At 40.6% G+C, this 19,800-nt stretch overlaps 3 protein-coding genes across 10 annotated transcripts in view; 1 reads left to right on the top strand and 2 right to left on the bottom strand.

Moving 5' to 3' along the window:
* Positions 1–100: 100 nt before the first annotated feature.
* LOC113464930 (uncharacterized) lies at positions 101–1,739 on the bottom strand. The gene is made up of 4 exons (XM_026817727.1): positions 1,437–1,739; positions 731–1,324; positions 402–661; positions 101–331 (listed from the first exon to the last, which is right to left on the bottom strand). The coding sequence occupies exons 1-4, from the start codon at positions 1,504–1,506 to the stop codon at positions 329–331; spliced, it is 927 nt and encodes a 308-aa protein (XP_026673528.1). The 5' UTR covers positions 1,507–1,739; the 3' UTR covers positions 101–328.
* A 127-nt stretch (positions 1,740–1,866) lies between these two features.
* On the top strand, positions 1,867–2,984 carry LOC108629938 (steroid receptor RNA activator 1). Its single transcript, XM_018032905.2, has 3 exons — positions 1,867–1,975; positions 2,094–2,567; positions 2,631–2,984. The coding sequence occupies exons 1-3, from the start codon at positions 1,963–1,965 to the stop codon at positions 2,825–2,827; spliced, it is 684 nt and encodes a 227-aa protein (XP_017888394.1). The 5' UTR covers positions 1,867–1,962; the 3' UTR covers positions 2,828–2,984.
* A 1,040-nt stretch (positions 2,985–4,024) lies between these two features.
* The window catches only part of Tet (tet methylcytosine dioxygenase-like), a 104,130-nt gene continuing 88,354 nt past the window's right edge, over positions 4,025–19,800 (bottom strand). For 6 of the 8 annotated variants that reach the window (XM_018032947.2, XM_018032944.2, XM_018032945.2 and 3 more), the window contains 8 exons: positions 18,872–19,109; positions 18,364–18,599; positions 15,295–18,091; positions 14,755–14,930; positions 14,281–14,634; positions 13,973–14,200; positions 13,737–13,891; positions 4,025–13,651 (listed from right to left, as the gene is read on the bottom strand). In XM_018032947.2, coding sequence (XP_017888436.1) covers positions 11,017–13,651; positions 13,737–13,891; positions 13,973–14,200; positions 14,281–14,634; positions 14,755–14,930; positions 15,295–18,091; positions 18,364–18,599; positions 18,872–19,109 — 6,819 coding nt within the window. In that variant the 3' untranslated portion in view covers positions 4,025–11,016. The remainder of the gene's footprint in view (positions 13,652–13,736; positions 13,892–13,972; positions 14,201–14,280; positions 14,635–14,754; positions 14,931–15,294; positions 18,092–18,363; positions 18,600–18,871; positions 19,110–19,800) is intronic. The other 2 variants (XM_018032949.2, XM_018032950.2) reach the window with 2 other exon arrangements.

Below are 19,800 nucleotides of genomic sequence, written 5' to 3'. Positions count from 1 at the left end.
AATGCACGCTGACGAGACACGTCATAATAAAAAATTAGAACATTGTGAAAGGGACATTTATATAAAAAGAAAGAATATTTTACTTTCAAAATGTGTTTATTATTAGAACAGGATTGTGTAATTAATCGTAGCAAGTGAATATATTAAATAATTACTTGTTAACACGTGAAACATTGAGAGCTATTGGAGAGAACACGCGTCCTGTAATTTTAAAGCTGATCAGTTGGTATATACAAAAGCGCTTAATTCAAGAAGATTGTAATTCTCGTTCTGTGCTCCATATTTCAATTATTTGTTCCTACTGCATTCGTGTCTTTATTCTTCGAATTTACTGTAAAATTAAAAGTCAGTAATGGAATTATGGTAAACTTATACATGTACAATAATATTTCTAAAAGTACCTCTAACGTCAGATTGCGGTGTAGATGAATTAAGTAAACGAGTTTAATTAAGTCGAATGTGCCGCATAAAACTGTTATTATAGTATCAATCGCGTAATACGGATCGTAAGAATTTTTATATAGAATGCACATATGAAAACAGACATATGAAATGTATGCGAATAATAGAATTTTAAAACGAAATTCATACGCTTCGTTCAGAACTGAGACTATTCTGCGTAATTCAGAATGGAGCCACTTCAAAAGTTTATATCTAAAATCTAAATTGCAATGAAACTAATTAGTTTTGGCGTAAAACTGTTTGTAAAAGCAGTTACCGAAACACGTACCTTCATTCATATCCGTCGTCTCGGATATAAAATAAAAACGCTGTCCTTTAGTAATAACATCTAATATCAACTTTACTTGTCGGAATCTGAATTTAATTTTACTCATTAACACGACAAACGAACATATTATTATAACATTGACGAAATCTGGTATTTGATTGAATATCCACCACAAAACGTACATATAATTTGAATCATTATCTAATAGTCCATAATAATCCACTAAGTTAAACATTATTTGCGCAAACACTGTACTAGTAATCATAACGATATCATATTTCATAGGCAAAACATGATCGATTTCTGTATTTAAAAATTTCACGTTCGTGTCAATGAAATCAATTTGTCCGAATGTTTCCTTTATTTTTGAACTTTGACGTATACTTGAAATCATCATTACGGGAAACAAAACCAAGTTTGTGTATAATCGAATTACTCTAACTATGAATGTTTCATTTAGAGGAAGAAATATGTTAATCATATCACTGGTGTTATTCCTTAGACATAAATAAAGATTCGCATACAATATCAATAATATAATCACGTATATGTAATCTGTATACATGGTTCTAAAAAATTTTATGGGATATAAACCTGTGAACAGAAAAACTGTTGATAAAATACGTCCTCAAATATTCTGTTATTACAAACGAATTTTGCTTGAGGAACTCCACGAATATCTAAATTACTCCTAAACTTACGTTACCTAAAAGTTTAATTACACCCAGTAATAACCATGATTCGTCGTAAACGTTGAAAGGATGAAACAATTTCATGGTCTCACGTTTTCGCGATTATACAATAGCTTCAATTAAAGTAATATTTTGTACTACGCTGGCTTCGCTTGTATGAAAACCGTCAATATTTTTAGTTGCATGTTAACTACGGTTGAATAATTAATTATGGGTTGCATTATTAATGTACTTTATAACGATTACGGTCTAATAATTGAAGTCTAATCTGTTAAGATTGTCATGACAAATTTTATTTTCAATTATTTATCATTATTTTCCCTTTCTGTTTCTCTTGACCGAGGGCAGATTACTATCCCTTCGAATGTCAGCGTCAGCTTTCTCACAAATGTCCCCCCACTATCACAATGTGTATGTTCGAAAGCGCCACCTGATTTTATAGCACCTCATCCTCATCTGTATCGAATGGGTTAACCAGTGTTACTCTGTCATTTTTTGACAATTTTGTTAAAGTAAATTTCAAGAGGATCGTAATAAAAGATGAGCGAAGAAGGTACAAGTAATTATAATTTCGATATATTTATCTATTTTCGCATTACAATAAACGTAAATAACACTGCACAGATAACAAGTTTGACAGTTTGAAGCAGGAATGATATATTATTTTATAGATAAAAATGCTTCATTACAAAAAGGTCTGTTACCTGGCCATGATCCAGGATGGAACGATCCTCCAAAATGGGCATATTCTGGTGGACAAAGTTCTGTAACACCTACCAAAAGACTGTTAAACAAGAGGGTGGCATTTCCTCTGGCACCTACGCAAACAACAAATAAAGATACTCCTTCAAACAAACCATTAAATATGCCACCACCAATAGAATCTTCTATTAATTTAACAACAGCATCGCATGCCCCAATGTTTCAACCATCAAACATAGAAGAAAAAACAAGTGAGATACAGATTGATAAGAATGAGACATTAAATAATGTTTTAACAAATTTGGAGACTGCTATTAATGAGCATATTTCGGAGAAAAACAGAGCTGAAGAGGTAAAAAAGAGGCTAGACATACTGAAAGCAGCATGGTTTGAAGATAAACTGGATAATGTGATATGTAAAAGCATTTTAGATTTGTCTACAGGTTTGTCCTCTTTTTGATGATTTTTCGAAATTCTACGAAGAAAATAATGAACCTATTTTTCAGCATTACGAGAGGGGAACGTTGAAAAGGCAGATGAAATACATATTGCATTAATGATGAAACATGCCACTCTATGCAGCGCATGGATACCTGGTATTAGGCATATTATTTTAGGATTAAAAACCAAGATGCAGAGCTCAACTGTGATACAATCTCAAAACCCAGATTTACATTTATTACCAGTTGAAGAAAATAAATGAATAACGATTGCATACAGAAGTTGCTTTATCTTTTTATTTACGCTTGTAAATATTTATTAAGGCTACGATTGGAGATGTATATTAATTGTTATAAGGAAAGAACTGTCTACAAATATGACAAATTTTATCACGGCAAAATAAAATAATTTTTATTCTACTTGTCTCATGTATCTTCAGACAGATTTATTTTTATATGAATATACGCGCTGGATGAATTTTCATAATTTTATGCTTCTAATCCGTTCGCGTTTTACTATACATCGAAATATACTTATTCATTAAAATTATACGGTATATTTAAAAATCCCCGCCAAATCTTACCCGTGTTGTACGTATGTATATTTAAGTGCATGAATATGACTACAGTTCAGTCAACAGCAATTCAACTGATAGTGCGGTAGTGCTCGATGTAAATATTGCTAATTTGTTGTAGCGAAAGTAATAATAGATATTTCTTAGCTTTCGCAGTTCCTAAATGAAGTATTTGTGATGTGCATAATAGTAACCGGGTCACAGTGATCTTGAAATCGTAATTTTATAGTTTTTAAGTGCGTGCATTTAGAACTGCTAAGACTTACTGAAAATGTGTAGCAGTACGAGATCTAGAAGAAGGAAGATCAGAAGCTGTTATTGGAGGGTTATTCGGTGAGTACGATTTATATTTAACACTCATATTAAATACGCAACATTTTTATTGTACCATGATATGCATGATTGCTGCTTTACTTTACTGAAATCGCACTTGCGAACACTTTCAAATCCTATACACATACGTATGCCTTGTTACGTTATACAAAAAGTAATTCTATTACATTAAATAAGATAAACGATCATATTACACAATGACATGGGTTTTATGCAATAAATACAAGGTATTTTGTATCGAAATTATCTAATTATAAATTAATAAATAGATCTCGCCTTTAATTAATTCAACGAAATAACGCTATAAAATACGAGTAGAGTATTTCTTAATTATGATCGATGTTCCAGTGATTAAGGTTTGATCGCCTATAACGCCATACTCTTTAGATATATAAAATAAAGTTAATTTACAAATGTTTGGATGGAAGGTTCCCTATAGCAACAGTTGATCGAAATAGAAAAAAATATAGGAAATGTTGATTTCATCGTCTCTCATTAGTCCTCTTTCATTTAGTTAAATCGCGGTTGGATATGAAAAATGATTAAGTCTCCTTTTCTCATAAAAGTTTCTTGTATTTCTCATTTCTCTTTTATGTATATTCACAAAGGACAATTACATCTTACTTAATAACATATTCTTCGTCTAAATGTACTCTTATATCAATAATAGTCATCGATAGCAATGATCAGTTTAAATTACTCTATCGCTTATCGACTATAAATCGCTACTAAACTCTAAGCATACTGTGTGTGTGAGAGTTTGTACGCGTGTATATTCGTGTCTCTGTGTGTGCCCCCCTGTTTCACTTATTACTTGTAGGTGTGCGCGCTCGTGTAATTGTGTACATGTGATTTTTCATCGTTCAGAAGCACACCTGCCTTTTTACCTTCCTTTTCAATTTGTTTGCGTTGCCACTGAATCAAACCGCGTGAATTTCGTCGCACGGCAAATCGAAATGCACGCCAATCAATGCCAAACATTTTATCGTCACAATTTTCTTTCGTATTCGCCTTCCTAAATGTAATACCGAGAACTAAAGAAACATGGAGTGAAAAAGAAAACAAGAAAAATAATAGTAATATTACAGTAGTAATAGTAATAATAATAAGTTACATTGTCAACGTCCACGATGGTACGACAAAAACGAAGATCACTCTTCGGTTAATTCATTTCTTTTTTTTTCTCGCAAGCCTCTACATTCGTTTATTCATTCGTTCACCGTTGATTGATTTTATTAATTTTCTTCTTTAGATTGATTTCAGAGCCGGAGTGACCCTTTTCTTTTATTTTTTTCGCTCACCATTGCTTTGCTATTCCTTTCGCTCGTTCGGCTCATTTTTTGGCGCGATCGAACTCGGTGAAAGGCAGTAAAACGCTTTACAAGTAAATATATATATATCGATTTATATATATATTTATATTCATATATATATATATTCATTATAAAACTTACATCTTAAACTTACGACCATCTATCTTAAATCGTCAATATATTAGATTTTCTTCCGTTCATCATTTTCATCATTTTTTTTTTTCATTTCATTTAATCTCACGTAAATAAATATTCATAAATACATATTTTGAGCCCGACACAAGTGAAATGTCCTCCCGTCGGACCACCTCTCAGCCCAATCTTTAACTTAATATTTTAGTTTGATCTCTTTTAATTCTCAAAGCTGATTATCGAACGAAAACATGAAAGTTTTAAATAAATGATCAATTATATCAGGTTTTCGATTTTGCGTTAAGCTATGAAAGAAAGTAAAGAAGTCATGTTTTCTTCATTAGCTGTTTTATATTATAATTTTCGTATATCTTGTGTTTATTCGCTTCTAAACAGTGTCGAGAAACAATCCAACGAGAGAACCTTGTGGTCTGCGTCATGGCCCCAATTTCGATTTAAAATTCACTTCTTTTTCATCTGGGTTCTTTATCCAAAAATATATGTACACATATGTATGTAACCGGTGTATACGTAGCGCTATATTCGTATGCCCTATTTCGGGGGACTCGGGGAGATATTGTTTTCTGGTACCAAAGTGCAAAAATTGTGAGCAACGCTCTTTCCTTACTTCCACCCTTTGACCAAGCCACTTGGAATTTAATTTCTCTTTTAACAATTCAAGACACCCTGTATGTATACACAAGTCTGTATATACATGCAAACACTTCTGCTTTTATTCATATACATATATATCTTTAATTTTTTTTATATATAGATATTTTATTCATTTATTTCTCTTTGTTGATAATTGAGAGATATAAATACGCGGCGGTTTCACGATTTTCACACTTTAGGTACGTTATAATATACTCGTTACACTCTACGATTTTGTTTACGACCTCCTTTCATTCATCTTCCTTCCATTCTCGAACTCTGCGTAAACTGCACACTACGAAGTATTCTTTACCATTATATAATTAACCGTTTATACTTTAATTTATTTTAATTTTTTTATTTTGTTTTGTCGATTCTTATCAATCAATTATCTATTGTATTCTGGCTTTATAAGGCGGACAAGTGGTTTCATTATTATTTTTTTTTTTGTTCATTTTATTAATATTATTATTCATCTCACGAGACAGATATACATCAAGTATATTTGTTACGTTATTATTTTTCTGTTTGCTTCTCTGTTATTTGTTCTGCATCGTTATTACAATTACATTACGCTTGTTACATACTATTTAAAAAGTTTGTTCTCTCCTGCGCTTCGCTTCAACCCTCCTTCTGTTATATTTCATTCTTACACTCCCGACGCACCTCCTTTCCTATTCTTTTTTTGTGAGTTTTTTTGTAAATTTTTTCGTACAAAACAAAATGGCATCTTTTTGGTATTGGAAGAAAAAATACAGTTTTCAACCTCTTTCTTTCCTTCTTTTCCTTTTCTCCTCTCATTCCACATCGCTCGTACACCACACATGTAATCGAATCATGCCCTGGTTGACACTAAAGTATTTCTCCTCTCTCTTCCGTCCTCCATCGGAAAAAAAAGTTATAAATTGGCAAAGAACTCGTTCACGTGTCCTCCTCGTTCACTTACCGCTTCTCACTTTCGTTCCACACGACAATCATTCAATTATACGACAGCTAGTGATTCCTCTCGTTTTATGCCCTAATTATTTTACCGTATTTAATACTATTTTGGCATCGTGACGATACAATTTTCTTCTCGCGTTCTGTACAAAAAAAGAAACAGCAATGACAACCAGCCGATTTCCCTTTTCCGCTACCATTCATTTCGTTCTCTCTGTTCCGTCTATCGTTTGCAATTGGAAGTTCGACCGGTACTTCGTTGCACGATTTTCCCACCTAAAAAAAATATTCTCAGGAAAATCGTACCACGAAATCTAATCTTCATTTCTGTCTTTCCTTCTTTCAAACTCTCTCACGCACGCAACTGAGCATCATTCGGAAGTCGACGAGAGGAAAACCTTGCCTGTGTACCTCGCCATTCTGTATAAGCGGATTCGTAGATCGCGATCGAGAAAAGAGACGTGTGAAAGGAACAGGAGTGTATCGAACGACGCGACACGACGGTTCTTTCTCGGCTGACGATCGCTCCCGTAATTGAGATAAAAACAAAATCACTAATTTAAAAAATCAAATGCCAGTCACTGGTATCATTTCAATTCTTAAGTCTATTGTCTTTAACATTGCTCTCTATTTTAAAACATCTAATTCATCAGATTATTAACAAGTACGAATAGTTATAAATACAGATATAAATCGATTAATTAAAAGGATGTCACTAAAAATTCATTCAAATTAAATTTGTCAAATGCTAAGACATCGTTATTCTTATGTACAATTATTTATTATTCCAAATAGTTCCTAAATTAACGCTAACAGCAGTACTTCTAATCGTCCTTCGTGCGTTCGAGAGCATCAAAGAACCGTCTCTGCCAACGAAATCATTAGATGTCTTCGAATAAACTAAGCCGACAATTTTCGGCGAAGTCGGTTCACGAATGATTCGTCGCATATACGAAATAAGAAGAGTGTTGCGATCGAAACGTTTGCTCATAATAATAAAAAAATTGATGGCAAATCTAACTTACTTTCTTTTATCTAGAACAATCTTTTAAAACGGTTAAAAAATAGAAACGTGTTTCTGCGATTTTAGCGTGAATTTTTATTCCTTTATTCTCCTTTGCGAAATTCTTAATTGACTGGCTGAGATCATTCTTCGTTTATTTTTATTTGCTGGAAGCAGATCGAAAAACGGTGCTCGTCGAATCGAAAAAATAGTGTTTAGCGACGGCCAACTGTCCAGTTTAATTATACTCTTTTTCTATTCGATATCTTTTTAGAACCTAGGGATTCTGGAGTCCCGCGTAAAAACAATGGAACGATTACGCTCTTGGCGAATAAAATTCAAACAAATTGAAGAACGATACCGAAAGCAAAAAAGAAAAAACAAAGCAATTAAAAAAAAATAATAAAAAATCGAAAATACGACTAGCGTTTAAAAAATACGAGCTTAGGAACGAAATTGCTCGCTTGAAATCTCTTTTTACAAAATTCATTGAGAAAATCAATTAGACGAAAAGCGAGAAAACGTGTTTAAGATAAGATAAAAGGAAAGGCTCGGTGTGTGCACTCTCGATCTGCGTTCGATTGTTCGGTGTCACGAATCACGAGAAATCAATAAGAAAGAAAAGAGAAGAGGAAAGAATAGATAAGAGAAAGAAACTGGAAGCTAGAGCAGCTGAAAAATATAATAATAAAAATATAATAGATCAACGCGTTTCGTCAAAACTTAATAAATAATCGGATTAAATTAGATTATATTACTAATTATTACTGTTCGCCGCTAATAATTATTATTACTACTACATTATGATAATAATGAATGATAATATATTAATGATTCTTATAATACTCGGATGGGTGAGGGGTTGGACGCGTCTATTTTTTACCACCCTTCATCCTGTGGTAGCGCCTCTCTCTGTCGATCATCGTTTACGATCCATCGACCTCGACAACCATAATTTCCTTCCTTTCTTCGATTCTATTTTCGACCCCACGCGTAAATCGCGAGAAACGAGCTTCCGGTTACCGATACATCCGACAGTCGTGGTCGTGGCAAGAAACGGAGACGATTTCGGTTCCAATGTCGAAGCTAGATCGATCGATCACTCACAAACCAATTAAACGTATCGATACGTAAAATATCATTACTCGAATTAGGAAGATCTTCTCCTCCTCTGTCTTCCTCTTTCGCTCGTTCAATGGCACGACGTCGCGACGATCCTTTTGATTCTCTCCTCTTTTCATATTGATCCATCGATCGAGCCACGAACGATCGAAGAACAAGCGAAAGTGGGATAATCGAAAGCAAAGCGAACAGATCTAGCCGGAAGTGGCGATGGACGTTTCGAGGTAGCTACTCCAGTCGCGTAGCTGGACTATGTACAGAAAAACAGGGATCGGTTCGAACGACGATTTAACACAGATTTACTTTTACATCTTTCGTTTCCGCTTTTTGGCTCTCTTACTCGTCCTCGAACACTGGCACTTACGTAAGAAATCGAACTTCGCCGGCTTCATCGGCCTCCGTGATCTACCGCGAAACGTTACACAGATCTTTTTCTCTCCCTCTCTCTCTCTCTCTCTATCTTTCTGTGCGCGTGTTTTCCTCGCTCTCGTCGAGAAGATCGCCTCTCGAAAGGCTCGCGATCCCTTGGATACGCAAATCCGATCCATAAATCGGGGATCGCGATTGTATAGACTCTAAAGGGCTTGGACAATGAATTAGAAAAGAAACAGCCGGAAGAACATAGCCGACGAAGAAAACGGCAACGCGACGATCGACGCGTCTCCATTCGCGTCTCGTTCACAGATCTCGATTAAAAATTAGTTTACTTAATTCTCGTGTATAGTGTATACGTGTGTGTTTGTACTGAACAGACCCGAGAATTACCGGTATCACGTAATGTATTTCTACAGCGATCCGCGCATCGCGTGTACATCCGCCTCTTCGTTCGATCGTTCTCACTCGAATCTTTCTTAAAATGACGGTACGATTAAAGGATAGAGCTACGGGTGCAAACACGTGCAACTTGAGTCACGAAATAAATACGATGATTAAGAAGCGTAATGTACAGTAGGCGAACAAAAAAAAAAAAGGAAGAGAAGTATTGATAATAATGTACGTGTATGAGAAAGAAAGAAGAAAATAATTAAACGTTGATATTTGTCGTTTAATTGATTAGCTTAAAACTTGAGATCATTTTCGTGTCTGTATACGTATGTACGTGTAAATATGTGTCTATGTGCGAGCTCCGGCATTCCATGCCGAGCCTAGAGATTGTGCAGGCGACTTTTACAAAGGATCGACTCGAAACTACGTAACACTGTTCGATGTCTGGATAAGGTGAATGGGTGGATAAAAACCTACTACGATGGCATCGATTAATTGAATGGACGATTTTTAGCCGCGTGTACGTATGTGTGCGATGATGCAACAACAACAACAATTACAACAGAAGTTGTAAAAAGAGAACGTGCAGAAAAATAAACGACGATTAAACTCTTTGATACAAAATTGATCCAGTTTTCGTACAAAAAAGATTGTGCCAGACGCGCACGTGTCATACATGTTTGCCACTCCATGTGAAAAACGTATAGAGAACAAAAAGAAAAACAACTACCCGTCGTGTCTAGGCGTGGACTAGCTAAATACGATTACAATTCTACTACAACACGAGACCGTTTAAAAGAATGTACAATCAGATTACGTTTCGTTCTTCCCTCAATTCTCTTTCCTTTTTTCTTCATATCATTTTCGTTCCATTCTAATCTAAATATTATCCGTGTCTACTATATCGTAAGCTTCTCCGCGCGAGAGATTGCGGTCAATCGCTAGCGTTTCTGCGCCGTTCATTCATTTATCGCATCAAACTCGATTGCATTTCTCTAACTGTTATAGACACGTTTATATCGATCAGCTACCTAGGTATTCCTCTTCCATCTTCATCTTCGAATGATGTTCCAAAAATCAAAGATCTTCCGATCTGCTCGATCCTTCGTTAGCAACGCCCTACTGTGATTTATGTAAAAGACTGATATAAAAAGGGAAGCCCCGATTAGAATTAAATCCCATGTGTGACGTATTTTCTGCTGCGGATTCATTTTCTCTTTCGCCTCTTCCTGTTCATCCTCGTTCCCCGTGTCTGTTACGTTTATTATATTCCCGGTAAAAACGTGAGATAGAAAAATGGCAGTGCAAACGTGTTGTCTCTTCTTGTCTTTCTTGTCAATAACAACTATACACTTCTGGAGTGTAAAAAGTTCATCTATTAATTCTTTGTCGGTTTGCTCATTGACCCGCTCTCTCGGAATGATTGGTTGCATATGTCACTTGTTCTTGTTGTCAAATCTTCTGTAATTCTCGTGCTTCGTTTCACGCTCTTTGCGTGCGTGTTGAACAGTGACGTCAAGGGACGCGTGCTTCTTAGATCTCAGCGATTTCGCTCGATCAATTCACGGCACGTTTCTTGGTCATCGATGGCTGGAATCGCATCCTTCGACGATCACTCATCCGATGGCTCCCCCCTCTTGATACGGGCCAGTTATCATGCACGGGTGCATAGGAAACAGTGTGGTCCACGTCATCGTGGTATAAGTGGGCGATCTCATCATAAATTGTGAATTGGGCACGTTAGGTATGTGTGGTAGCGGCGCGGGTTTCTCGTTGGCCATCGCGCTGGCAGGACTCGTCGGCGTCGATGGACCTGACAATGGTTGCGAAGTGGTCGTCGAACTGGTGGTAGTGCTGGCGGTAGTCACGGCACCTAATTTTCTGAGTCTCATTTTCTCTTCCCATTCATCCCAACCATGTCTGGGTCTATTCAGATTACGGTGTTGATAGAAGACCAGGCTAATTCTTGTAGGATTCAGACGATTAGGTTTCTTCAGTGCTGTGGTGGCGTGCATCTCGTGCTTGGCGCACTCGAACAGCACGCTGCCGTGGCTCAAGGCGATGGCGACCCCTCCCATTTGCGAATCCTTGAAGCAATCCTCGTTGTCCGAATAATCGGTCACCTCACCAAGTGGCTCTGCTTTTGGAGGAGGCTCTGGTAACACCGGGAAGTAGGGTGGCGGTCCGTAGATGTCCCACCGAGGAGTGTCCCATCTTGGCCAACCAGGATTCAGACTCTGAAACGGAGGAACTCCTTGATAGGGATACTGAGATGAAGGGAAGCAGGCTTCTCTCTTTGGTTGTTGATAAAACTGAGGCGGATATTCTGGCGTTTGGGGATGGGGATACGATTGATGATAATTGTAACCCTCCCAAGAGTTCGAGTATGGTTTCTCGAAGACAGGGTACGTTGGATACAGTCCATACTGGGGGAAGGAAGTGTGAGGATGTCCGAGACCAGGCACAGGATGAAAGTCTTGCACCTGTTTCATCTCTTCCGTCCACGGGAAGCAGTTCGAGTTTGCGTTCGGTGTGACATTCGATTCGCGATATCCCGTCTTGGATTTATCCTCTTGCCACTCAGGCCTCCGTTGATTGACCTGATGCGCTGTTCCGCTTGCTTGCGCTGCGCTGGTACTTGGACTGTCCGCGTAGGCGCCGCTCCGCGTCGGATCTTGAGGTTTAAGGAACGTTCTATTGGAAGAATTTTGATATGTATTGTCTGCATTTGGATTTTGGCTCGACGCTGTTCTCGATGGTGGTCTTCCCTTTGGTACCCTGAAGGGGGAGGGATCGGAAGGTGTTTCCCAACAGCCCGATTTCGATTGATCCGGGTGAGGTACCCTGTCGTTCCAGTTGTACGTTTTCTGATGCTCCATGGACTGTTGGAGATTTCTCTCGGAATTGATTTGATCGTTGTAGGCTTGTTGATTCTGATCCTGATACCAAGAACCAAGCATGTTCCAATTTCCCACTTGATCAGAAGGCGCTGGTGACATTTGATTAATTCCTGGGCTTCTATGTTCGGGACCCTTGTGCATTCTGTACCTGTTCTGATCAATCGATCCTGAATTTTGAGGATTGTTTGACGGATTGCTCGTCGGTAGATGCGATGGACTGCGTAGTAAGAGATCCGAATTCGAAGCACCGTATGTCTTGTGACCATTGTTGTCTATACAAGAAGACGAGCCGGAGAACACGTGCGCGTTCGACTCGTGCTGTCCTTGATACGGGAGATTCCTGCTTGCCTGCGCGGGATATAGTGGATGACCTTGCATTCTGTTCATGAACGGCTGCTCGATCTGCGACTTCTGAGCCTCTAAGTAGTTTTGCGTGGTTGGATACTTCTGCTGACTAGAATCTTGCGCAGGTTTCGAGTACGGCAATTTCGAGTGATCGCAGTTCTGGCCGACGTTCCGGAGGTTGTTAATGTTGTGCACTTGATGGTGATTCATTCGATTCGTTGGTAGATTTGCACAACTTGTCTTCGGGGACGCGTTACTTTGTCTTGCATCGTACATGTTCGGATAACTTTTAGAAGTAGGAATTTGTTGTCCGAAACCTGCATCTTGGAAGTTCGAGCTTCTTGGCGAAGTCATCCTTTGATCTTGAGGAGTAGGTGGGTATCCTCTAGGAGACATCGAGTAGTTGGCATCTCCCGATGTCCCTGAGTGAGAACTCCTTGGTGAATTAGGGTGAGTTCTCGGCGAATGCGCATAATTTCTCGGCGAGTCCATAGTGGAGTTCGGCAAATTTCGCGAACCCGGTCGATGTTCATCCTGAGACACGTTACTTCTAGGCCTGCTGTCGTCCAAGCTCGTGCTGTCCGGATCAACCTTGGCGTCTCTATCCAGGCCACCAAATGAGTACTCCCTCCAAGGGTTCAGCCAGTTGTTCTTTCGTTGATCGAGCCAACCATTTCTACCCCATTGCTGTTCGTTTTGGTAACCCCAACCTTGATACATGGACACCGGACTGTCCAGAACGGTGGAGGACACTTGGGAGCTCTGTAACTGAGCGTCCATCCCTTCGAACATGGAAGCCATTTCCAGAGATACCTGAGGGTCCCTCATTTGTGGCCGATTTGGATCTTGATGTCCTAGCGCGCGACTTGGATCTGCTATTTTCTCGTTCGCGTTTTTGCACTCTTTTTTGCTGCTTACCGTGTCTGGCTCCTCTTCTTTCCTTTTTTTGCCGTGTCTTCTGCAGGGTTGTAGAGGAACTGACCGAACTCTCACTTCACAAGGATATCTGTGAATTATATAAAAAAAAGTATATTTATGATTTCATGATAATACTGCGTGATTATTAGTGTTTCGAGATGTAGTTTCCTTACTTGGATAGAACTTCTATAGCACCACTGCGAATCTTCTCATCTTGTGCTTCCTTCGAGCCATACTCGTCCGTGGAATCCATAACGTAGAGAGGAAGTACATGTAGCTGCTCATCATCAGGTTTCGATAGGGATCGGTGTTTCGTCATGGTGACCACCTGTGACACGAAACAATAGATTGCATTTTTACTTCATCTGAACAGCTGTTTAAAACTTAGAAATTTCTTTAGATTACTTACTACAGTGCATCCGTTGTTCATATTATGTAGATCGCGATGTGCATGTGCACAAAAGTCGATGCATGCTGTGACACCAGAAAAAGGTCGGCCAGGTTTGAATCCTAAACGGCATTCGCTCGCTTCCCGTTCGAATTGTGTCTGATTGTTAAACGCTTCCGGTGCAAGGCTGAGATACAGAGGTGATAATAGTGTTGCTAGGACGTGCATTCTTTCTTCGACTTCTTGCTCCTGGAATATTAAAATAATTCAATGTCGTCCCAACGCTCTAAAATAAAAAAAGAAATAAATGTAAATTAAGAATGCCTTACCTCTGATCGTACTGATAATCGAAATTTGCGGACGGTTTTGCTTCTGGCGTATTTGCAACCATTATAATACATGGACCAGGAACATCCAAAGGAAAAGCTTGCACCGCAAGTGTCGGGATCGAGGCCTTGACAAGCACATGTCCTCGGTTCGTTCGTACCGCAACGTCTAGTCGTCGGTAGACCGAACCGATTCAACTTGTGAGTCAGAAGAGAGTAAATTTTGTCGGCTTCGTGAGTAGGCACACCTTCCCAAGCAACCATACATACAACGATCCAGGCTGTAGGGCATTTGTGGCCTTGTCGATGTTTCACTACCGTCAGGATCTTCTCTTCCAAACCGGATCGTCGAATTACCTAATGAATCATTGATATTACCTCACAAAAATAGACCAGAGTAATCTTTAGCGACGATTTAGAGGACGATTCAAAGCGATCGGTTGCAACTTTGCAAAATTGGCGTATAATTATACTTACCCACTTAGCCATAGGACATCCCTGAGTGGTTTTCCCCTCCTTTCCAGTGTAGACAACCTTTTCCAATCTAATGGCGTTTCCCTTGAGGCCGGTTCTTCTTTCAAGATCGTTCCGTAGGTCAGGCAGGCTTGCAGCCGCCCCGAGATGAGTGTAGTACGAGCCGGGCTCTGGTGGACCTTGTAGTTGAACCTCATTTTACTTACGAAACTGGACGTTTCAACGGAAAGGAAGCAACAGAAGCGGAAACATTTATGCCACGCATGTAGTAGGTATTCCCCCTGGGAAAGGGGGGTAAGTTAGGTACGTGCATTCCTCTTTGGGTCACTGAATCAAGACTCGATGTATACATTTGTCGGCCGGCTATATTAGCAGTAGTAGTAGTAGTAGCAGTAGTAGTGATAGTGATAGTAATGATAGCAGTAGTAGAATTAACAGTAGTATTCATTAAGAGAGTTATTTATTATTTTTATATTTCGTGTAAACGTGGTCAGTGTGTTCTTTCAATGTTAGTGTCGTGCTGAATACACAATAGCAACTCACATTTGTCGGCTGGGAAGCAGTCGCAGTCGGGTACTTCGCTCCTCACATTGTTTTTCAGTTTCTCCAAGTGATCTTGTAACTTTGTCGTCGATCCGACGCCGCTTCCGCTACGCGGGCTCTGCGGGCCCTCAGTTTTTACGTCGGACTTCTCCGCTGAGTCGGCTAGCATCTCGTCCCTCGTTTGCAGGCCCTGGCAACAACCCTCTCGCAAGTGTTCCGGAGTCGGTTGCTCGGTGCCACCTCGTCGGCAACACCACGAACCGACACCAGCCGACACTTTCGCGGGCCCGCCATCGCCACGGAATTTGTACTCGGTGTTTTCTTCCTGCGATCTCTGATCAGGCTCGGTCTTGATTTCCTGCGTCACGCAGCTTCCGCTCTTCGACGAGGCTGCGGGCGATGGAACGCAGTCGGAACTCGAGCAACCATAGTCTCCAACGGTCTCCTGCTTGATGTTCGAGGAGTCGCAGTTAGAGTCGTTCATCGGCTCGGTCGACGTTGTTTTTTCCGTACTCTCTGGATAGTTAGCATTATCGTTTTTGGTTAATGATGGTTGCGTTGTTGTTTCCGTAAAAGGTGCACTGTTTTCAGTTTCATTCTTCTCAATCTCTGAATTGTTCCCACACTGATCAAATATTCTATCGTTTGTTTGCTGTTTGTCTATGCATAAATCCTTCTGGAACGACTTGTCGTCGATGCTCTGATTGTCTTGACTGCTGGTTCCTTCCTTCCATAAATGCTGATCCTCCTGCTGCTGTTGTTGTTCCGATTGCTGGTGATGTTGCAATGGTTCTTGTTTTTCAGGTTCCTCTAGAACGGTTTTCTCCTCCGAGCTGAATTTCATAAAGCTCTCGATGACGGTTATACCACTTTCAGGTAGCTCGCTACTGTTGTTCAACGTGCCATTACCTCCTCCCGACCATTCCCATAAGCCACCACCATCGGGCAAACTATCGACCCGAGGGTGGTGGCTATGCAATAAAAAATTACCGGTCAAGGATTCGTTTGACTGCCCCATCGAGATCATACTCGACTGATTCAAATACTGTTCCGTCTGTTTCTCTTGTAACTTATCCGTATTGTCGTCTCGCATTCTGTCCTCGGTATGATAATCTCCGTTCGATCCGCTATTGCTGTTCACGTGTTGACTCTGCATCGAGTGATGCATGTTATGATGCTGTTGTTGCTGCTCTTGATGACTCATTTGATGCTGCGACTGCTGCTGCTGCTGCTGTTGAAGTTGTTGATGTTGCAGCTGTTGTTGCTGTTGATGCTGCTGCTGCTGCTGTTGTTGCTTATTCAGGATCATCGATTTCAGTCGACTGTTCAGATTCACGCGATTAGATTGAGCAAATACGTTACTCTCCTGAGCATCTTGGTTGTCCGAGTATCCGTTCGGTTTTCCAGTGTCCGTCGCCTGCTGCTGCCAGAGCACTCTTTCCCCGGAGTTTTGCATGTCTTGCTTGGTTGCGTGTTGACCCCAAGTCGGCTGGTTCTCTGTCACGGAGCTAGGCGACCAAGACATCTGGTTATCCATCTTGTTCTCCTGCGTGGATGGTTGAGATTGCCACGCGGCCGGTTGATGGCCGGGAGTCCTTCTCGGACTCGGTTGCGAGTCCGGCCACTGTTGTTGAGGTTGCTGACTGCTGTCGCTCTTCATACTGCTCGGCGACCAATTCGGTTGACTAGTTGGCGTGTCCGGCCAGGACATCTGATTAGACGGAGTTAGTCTAGGATTCTTTTCAAGTTTCGTCTGCTGCGACCACTGTTGTTGTTGCTGCTGTTGTAACGAAGGTGTCCCTGGTTGTTGCATTTGTTGACCAGAGGGTGTCAGCCTCGGATTGGATTGACTCGAGTTTTGTTGCATCTCCGGACTGCTCTGCTGCCAGCTATGCTGGCCGGAGGGCGTCATCCGGGCGTTCTGGTGCGACTGATTTTGTTGATGATCCGATAACTTCGGCGAATGCTGCAGCCACCCTTGGTGCTGGGGCTGTTGCTGTTGACTAGATGGCGTCAATCTCGGATTCTGCGCGTCTCTCAGCTTCGGGCTTTGCCGCGACCAATTTCCCTGAGTTTGTTGCTGTTGGTTCGTCACATCCGTATTGTCAGTCCACGATTGCGGAGTGTGCGGGTTCTCCTTCACGCTACCGTTCTCCCAGCTCATGTGACTGGCTGGCCTGGGTAGCTCCTGTTGTCCCTGCATCTGCATATTCTGTTGTTGTTGCTCTTGCGCCTTCATACTGTTACTCTGCATACTCGCCTGCTGTTGTTGCGATGCTGACTTTTGCTGCTGCTGCTGCTGAAGTTGCTGTTGCTGCTGCTGTTGTTGCTGCATCGTGCCATTGGACCAGTTCATGTTGTTGCTCACATTGTTCATCTTCGTAGCAGTACTGGTATCGGACCACAATTGTCGTTGGCTACCGTCGGGCACCGTATGTTGCTGCCGCTGCATATGCTGCTGCTGGTGGGACTGCTGCTGTGCCACCTGCTGCTGCTGTTGCTGCGACTGCCATTGATGGTTCTGTACTTGTTGCTGACCCATTTCCATATAGCCTGGATATCCGTTAGAGTTGTGTAAACTCTGTGGGCCCGGTTGAAGTGGATACCCAGGCATCTCGTTTCCCGACACGTTGCTCGCCGCTATCGTCGCAAATCCTTTCACTTGCGTGTCCGTCGGCTGCGGCTGCTGTTGCGACGGCGGCTGTTGCGAGGCCTGTTGCTGTTGCTGATTATCCATGTGCACAGAACTGCTACGACTCGTAGGGGTAGTTGAAGGCGGCGGTGCCATCGTCACATCCTGGAAAAAGGCATCATTCCATCTATGAAAACATTGAAATTCGCTGTCAATTGGTATTCTCAATGATGCTTCGGTTATTAATATGAAATTTATGAATTCAGAAAAAGTATCTATTGTCCCGTAAGCATATTAAAAAATATATTCAACGATAAATGAATACTGCATACAATTTGTCTTCGTAATTCTATAGAATTTAGCATTTCGTTCGCTTTCGGGAAGAGTAATTCGACGAAGTCACAGTTTAATTAAATGCGATTCATTTCTAATTGTACCTGTTGTTGGTAGCCATTGACGTAATCCTGCCTTTCATATCCAACTGATTGAGTTGCAGTAGCAGCAGGATCCATGAATTGGCCGTTTAGTGGCCTCTGAGCTGTCGATGGTACCGTTTGTGGGGCGACCGGTGGCAAGGGCGAGGGTTGCCCCGTGATTGTGTATTGTCCCGTCGCCCCGGCTCGTTGAAATGCCGACTGATCCGTAGTAATGAAAGTTTGCTGCTGATATGCGACTGTAATCAGAAAATTCGCGCTGCTGATTCCACGAAAACGTTCCTCGGCAAATCCGCGAAACAAAGACCCGAGCAGTTACTACGTGCATCGCATTCCACGCTCGCTTCATTCGCGGACAATCTCGAATCAACGCTTTTCTGTCCTGCGTTCTATTCCCTATTCCCCGATGGTAATGAATATTTCTTATATTTCAAAAAATAAGGAAGATAAATTGAGCATCGTGTATTGGATGAGAATTTTTTAAAAGATATAAGAATCGGTTCTTAGTTACCTGGTTGCGGGTGATACGGCGCGGCAGCGGTGTATTGGGTATGATACCTCAGCTCTTCGAGCTGATTCGGTGCAGGAATTTGTTGAATGAACTGCTGAGGTGGCCATGCTGCTGCTGACGTTTCAACCGCAACTGCTCCCACGGGAGTAACTCCCTGGTGCCAAACAGCGTTCCCGAAACCAGCTGCTGGCCGGAAACCGGCACCAGCATCGCCGTAGAATGGCATCACTCCGGGTGACTGTAACAGAAACAGGGAAACTAATTTTAATCTAGCTTTTCGGTCAAAACACTTTATGTACTCTTCTGTAACGAAAAAAAATTACGAAGAATAAAACAAATCAGCAAGAGATATTCAAGAATTTCAAGTTCTAGCAGTGATCGTCACTGTCCATACGGTATTGCTTGTCAGGAATGGGTCTTTAATTATGCACGACGCAGAGGTTCCCAACTTTTCCAAACATCGTTTGAACACACTTTCATAAACGTGCGTGCGTTGGTTATGAAGTACACGCACGTTCTCGATCTAATTAAGGATGTATTGGCTATACAGTCAATTCCAACAGTTTATGTACCTTAGAAAAACGCATTTCCTATAATTAAAAAGAAATCAGACGTCGGAAGAATAATGCTAATAATAAATAGCTACGTGCTAAAAAGTATAGAAGGAAATGTCCAATTAAGTATTGACGCTGACGAAAATTTTTTATTTTTCAGAAAAATGCTTCAAATAAAAGTTGTTTTCCTTCTAACTTCGATATTTAACAAGTTACGTATGATTATTTGGCATTTCATTGATGTTGACAAAATCCGACCATCCCAGCGTCGAAACGGCGAACTTTTGGCAAAAAATTTCATTTTGCCTTAATTACTCCTAAACCGTTGAATGTACGGGAAAATTGTATAAGACCTTTCTTATAGAGGACGACGAG

The sequence above is a fragment of the Ceratina calcarata genome, unplaced genomic scaffold, assembly GCF_001652005.2.
Source record: "Ceratina calcarata isolate Rehan_Ccalc_2016 unplaced genomic scaffold, ASM165200v1 scaffold60, whole genome shotgun sequence".
NCBI classification, from domain to species: domain Eukaryota; kingdom Metazoa; phylum Arthropoda; class Insecta; order Hymenoptera; family Apidae; genus Ceratina; species Ceratina calcarata.
The sequence above is the reverse complement of the archived record's forward strand: the minus strand, read 5'-3'. Positions and strand labels throughout refer to the sequence as shown.

Bases quoted from the DNA above. Each gene is read 5' to 3' on its own strand.
- LOC113464930 (XM_026817727.1), bottom strand. From the start codon at position 1,506: ATGAAATTGTTTCATCCTTTCAACGTTTACGACGAATCATGGTTATTA. The intron at 1,325-1,436 runs GTAACGTAAGTT...TTCTGTTCACAG, and splicing joins GGGTGTAATTAAACTTTTAG to GTTTATATCCCATAAAATTT. The intron at 662-730 runs GTACGTGTTTCG...ATTGCAATTTAG, and splicing joins GACGACGGATATGAATGAAG to ATTTTAGATATAAACTTTTG.
- LOC108629938 (XM_018032905.2), top strand. The intron at 2,568-2,630 runs GTTTGTCCTCTT...CCTATTTTTCAG, and splicing joins CATTTTAGATTTGTCTACAG to CATTACGAGAGGGGAACGTT.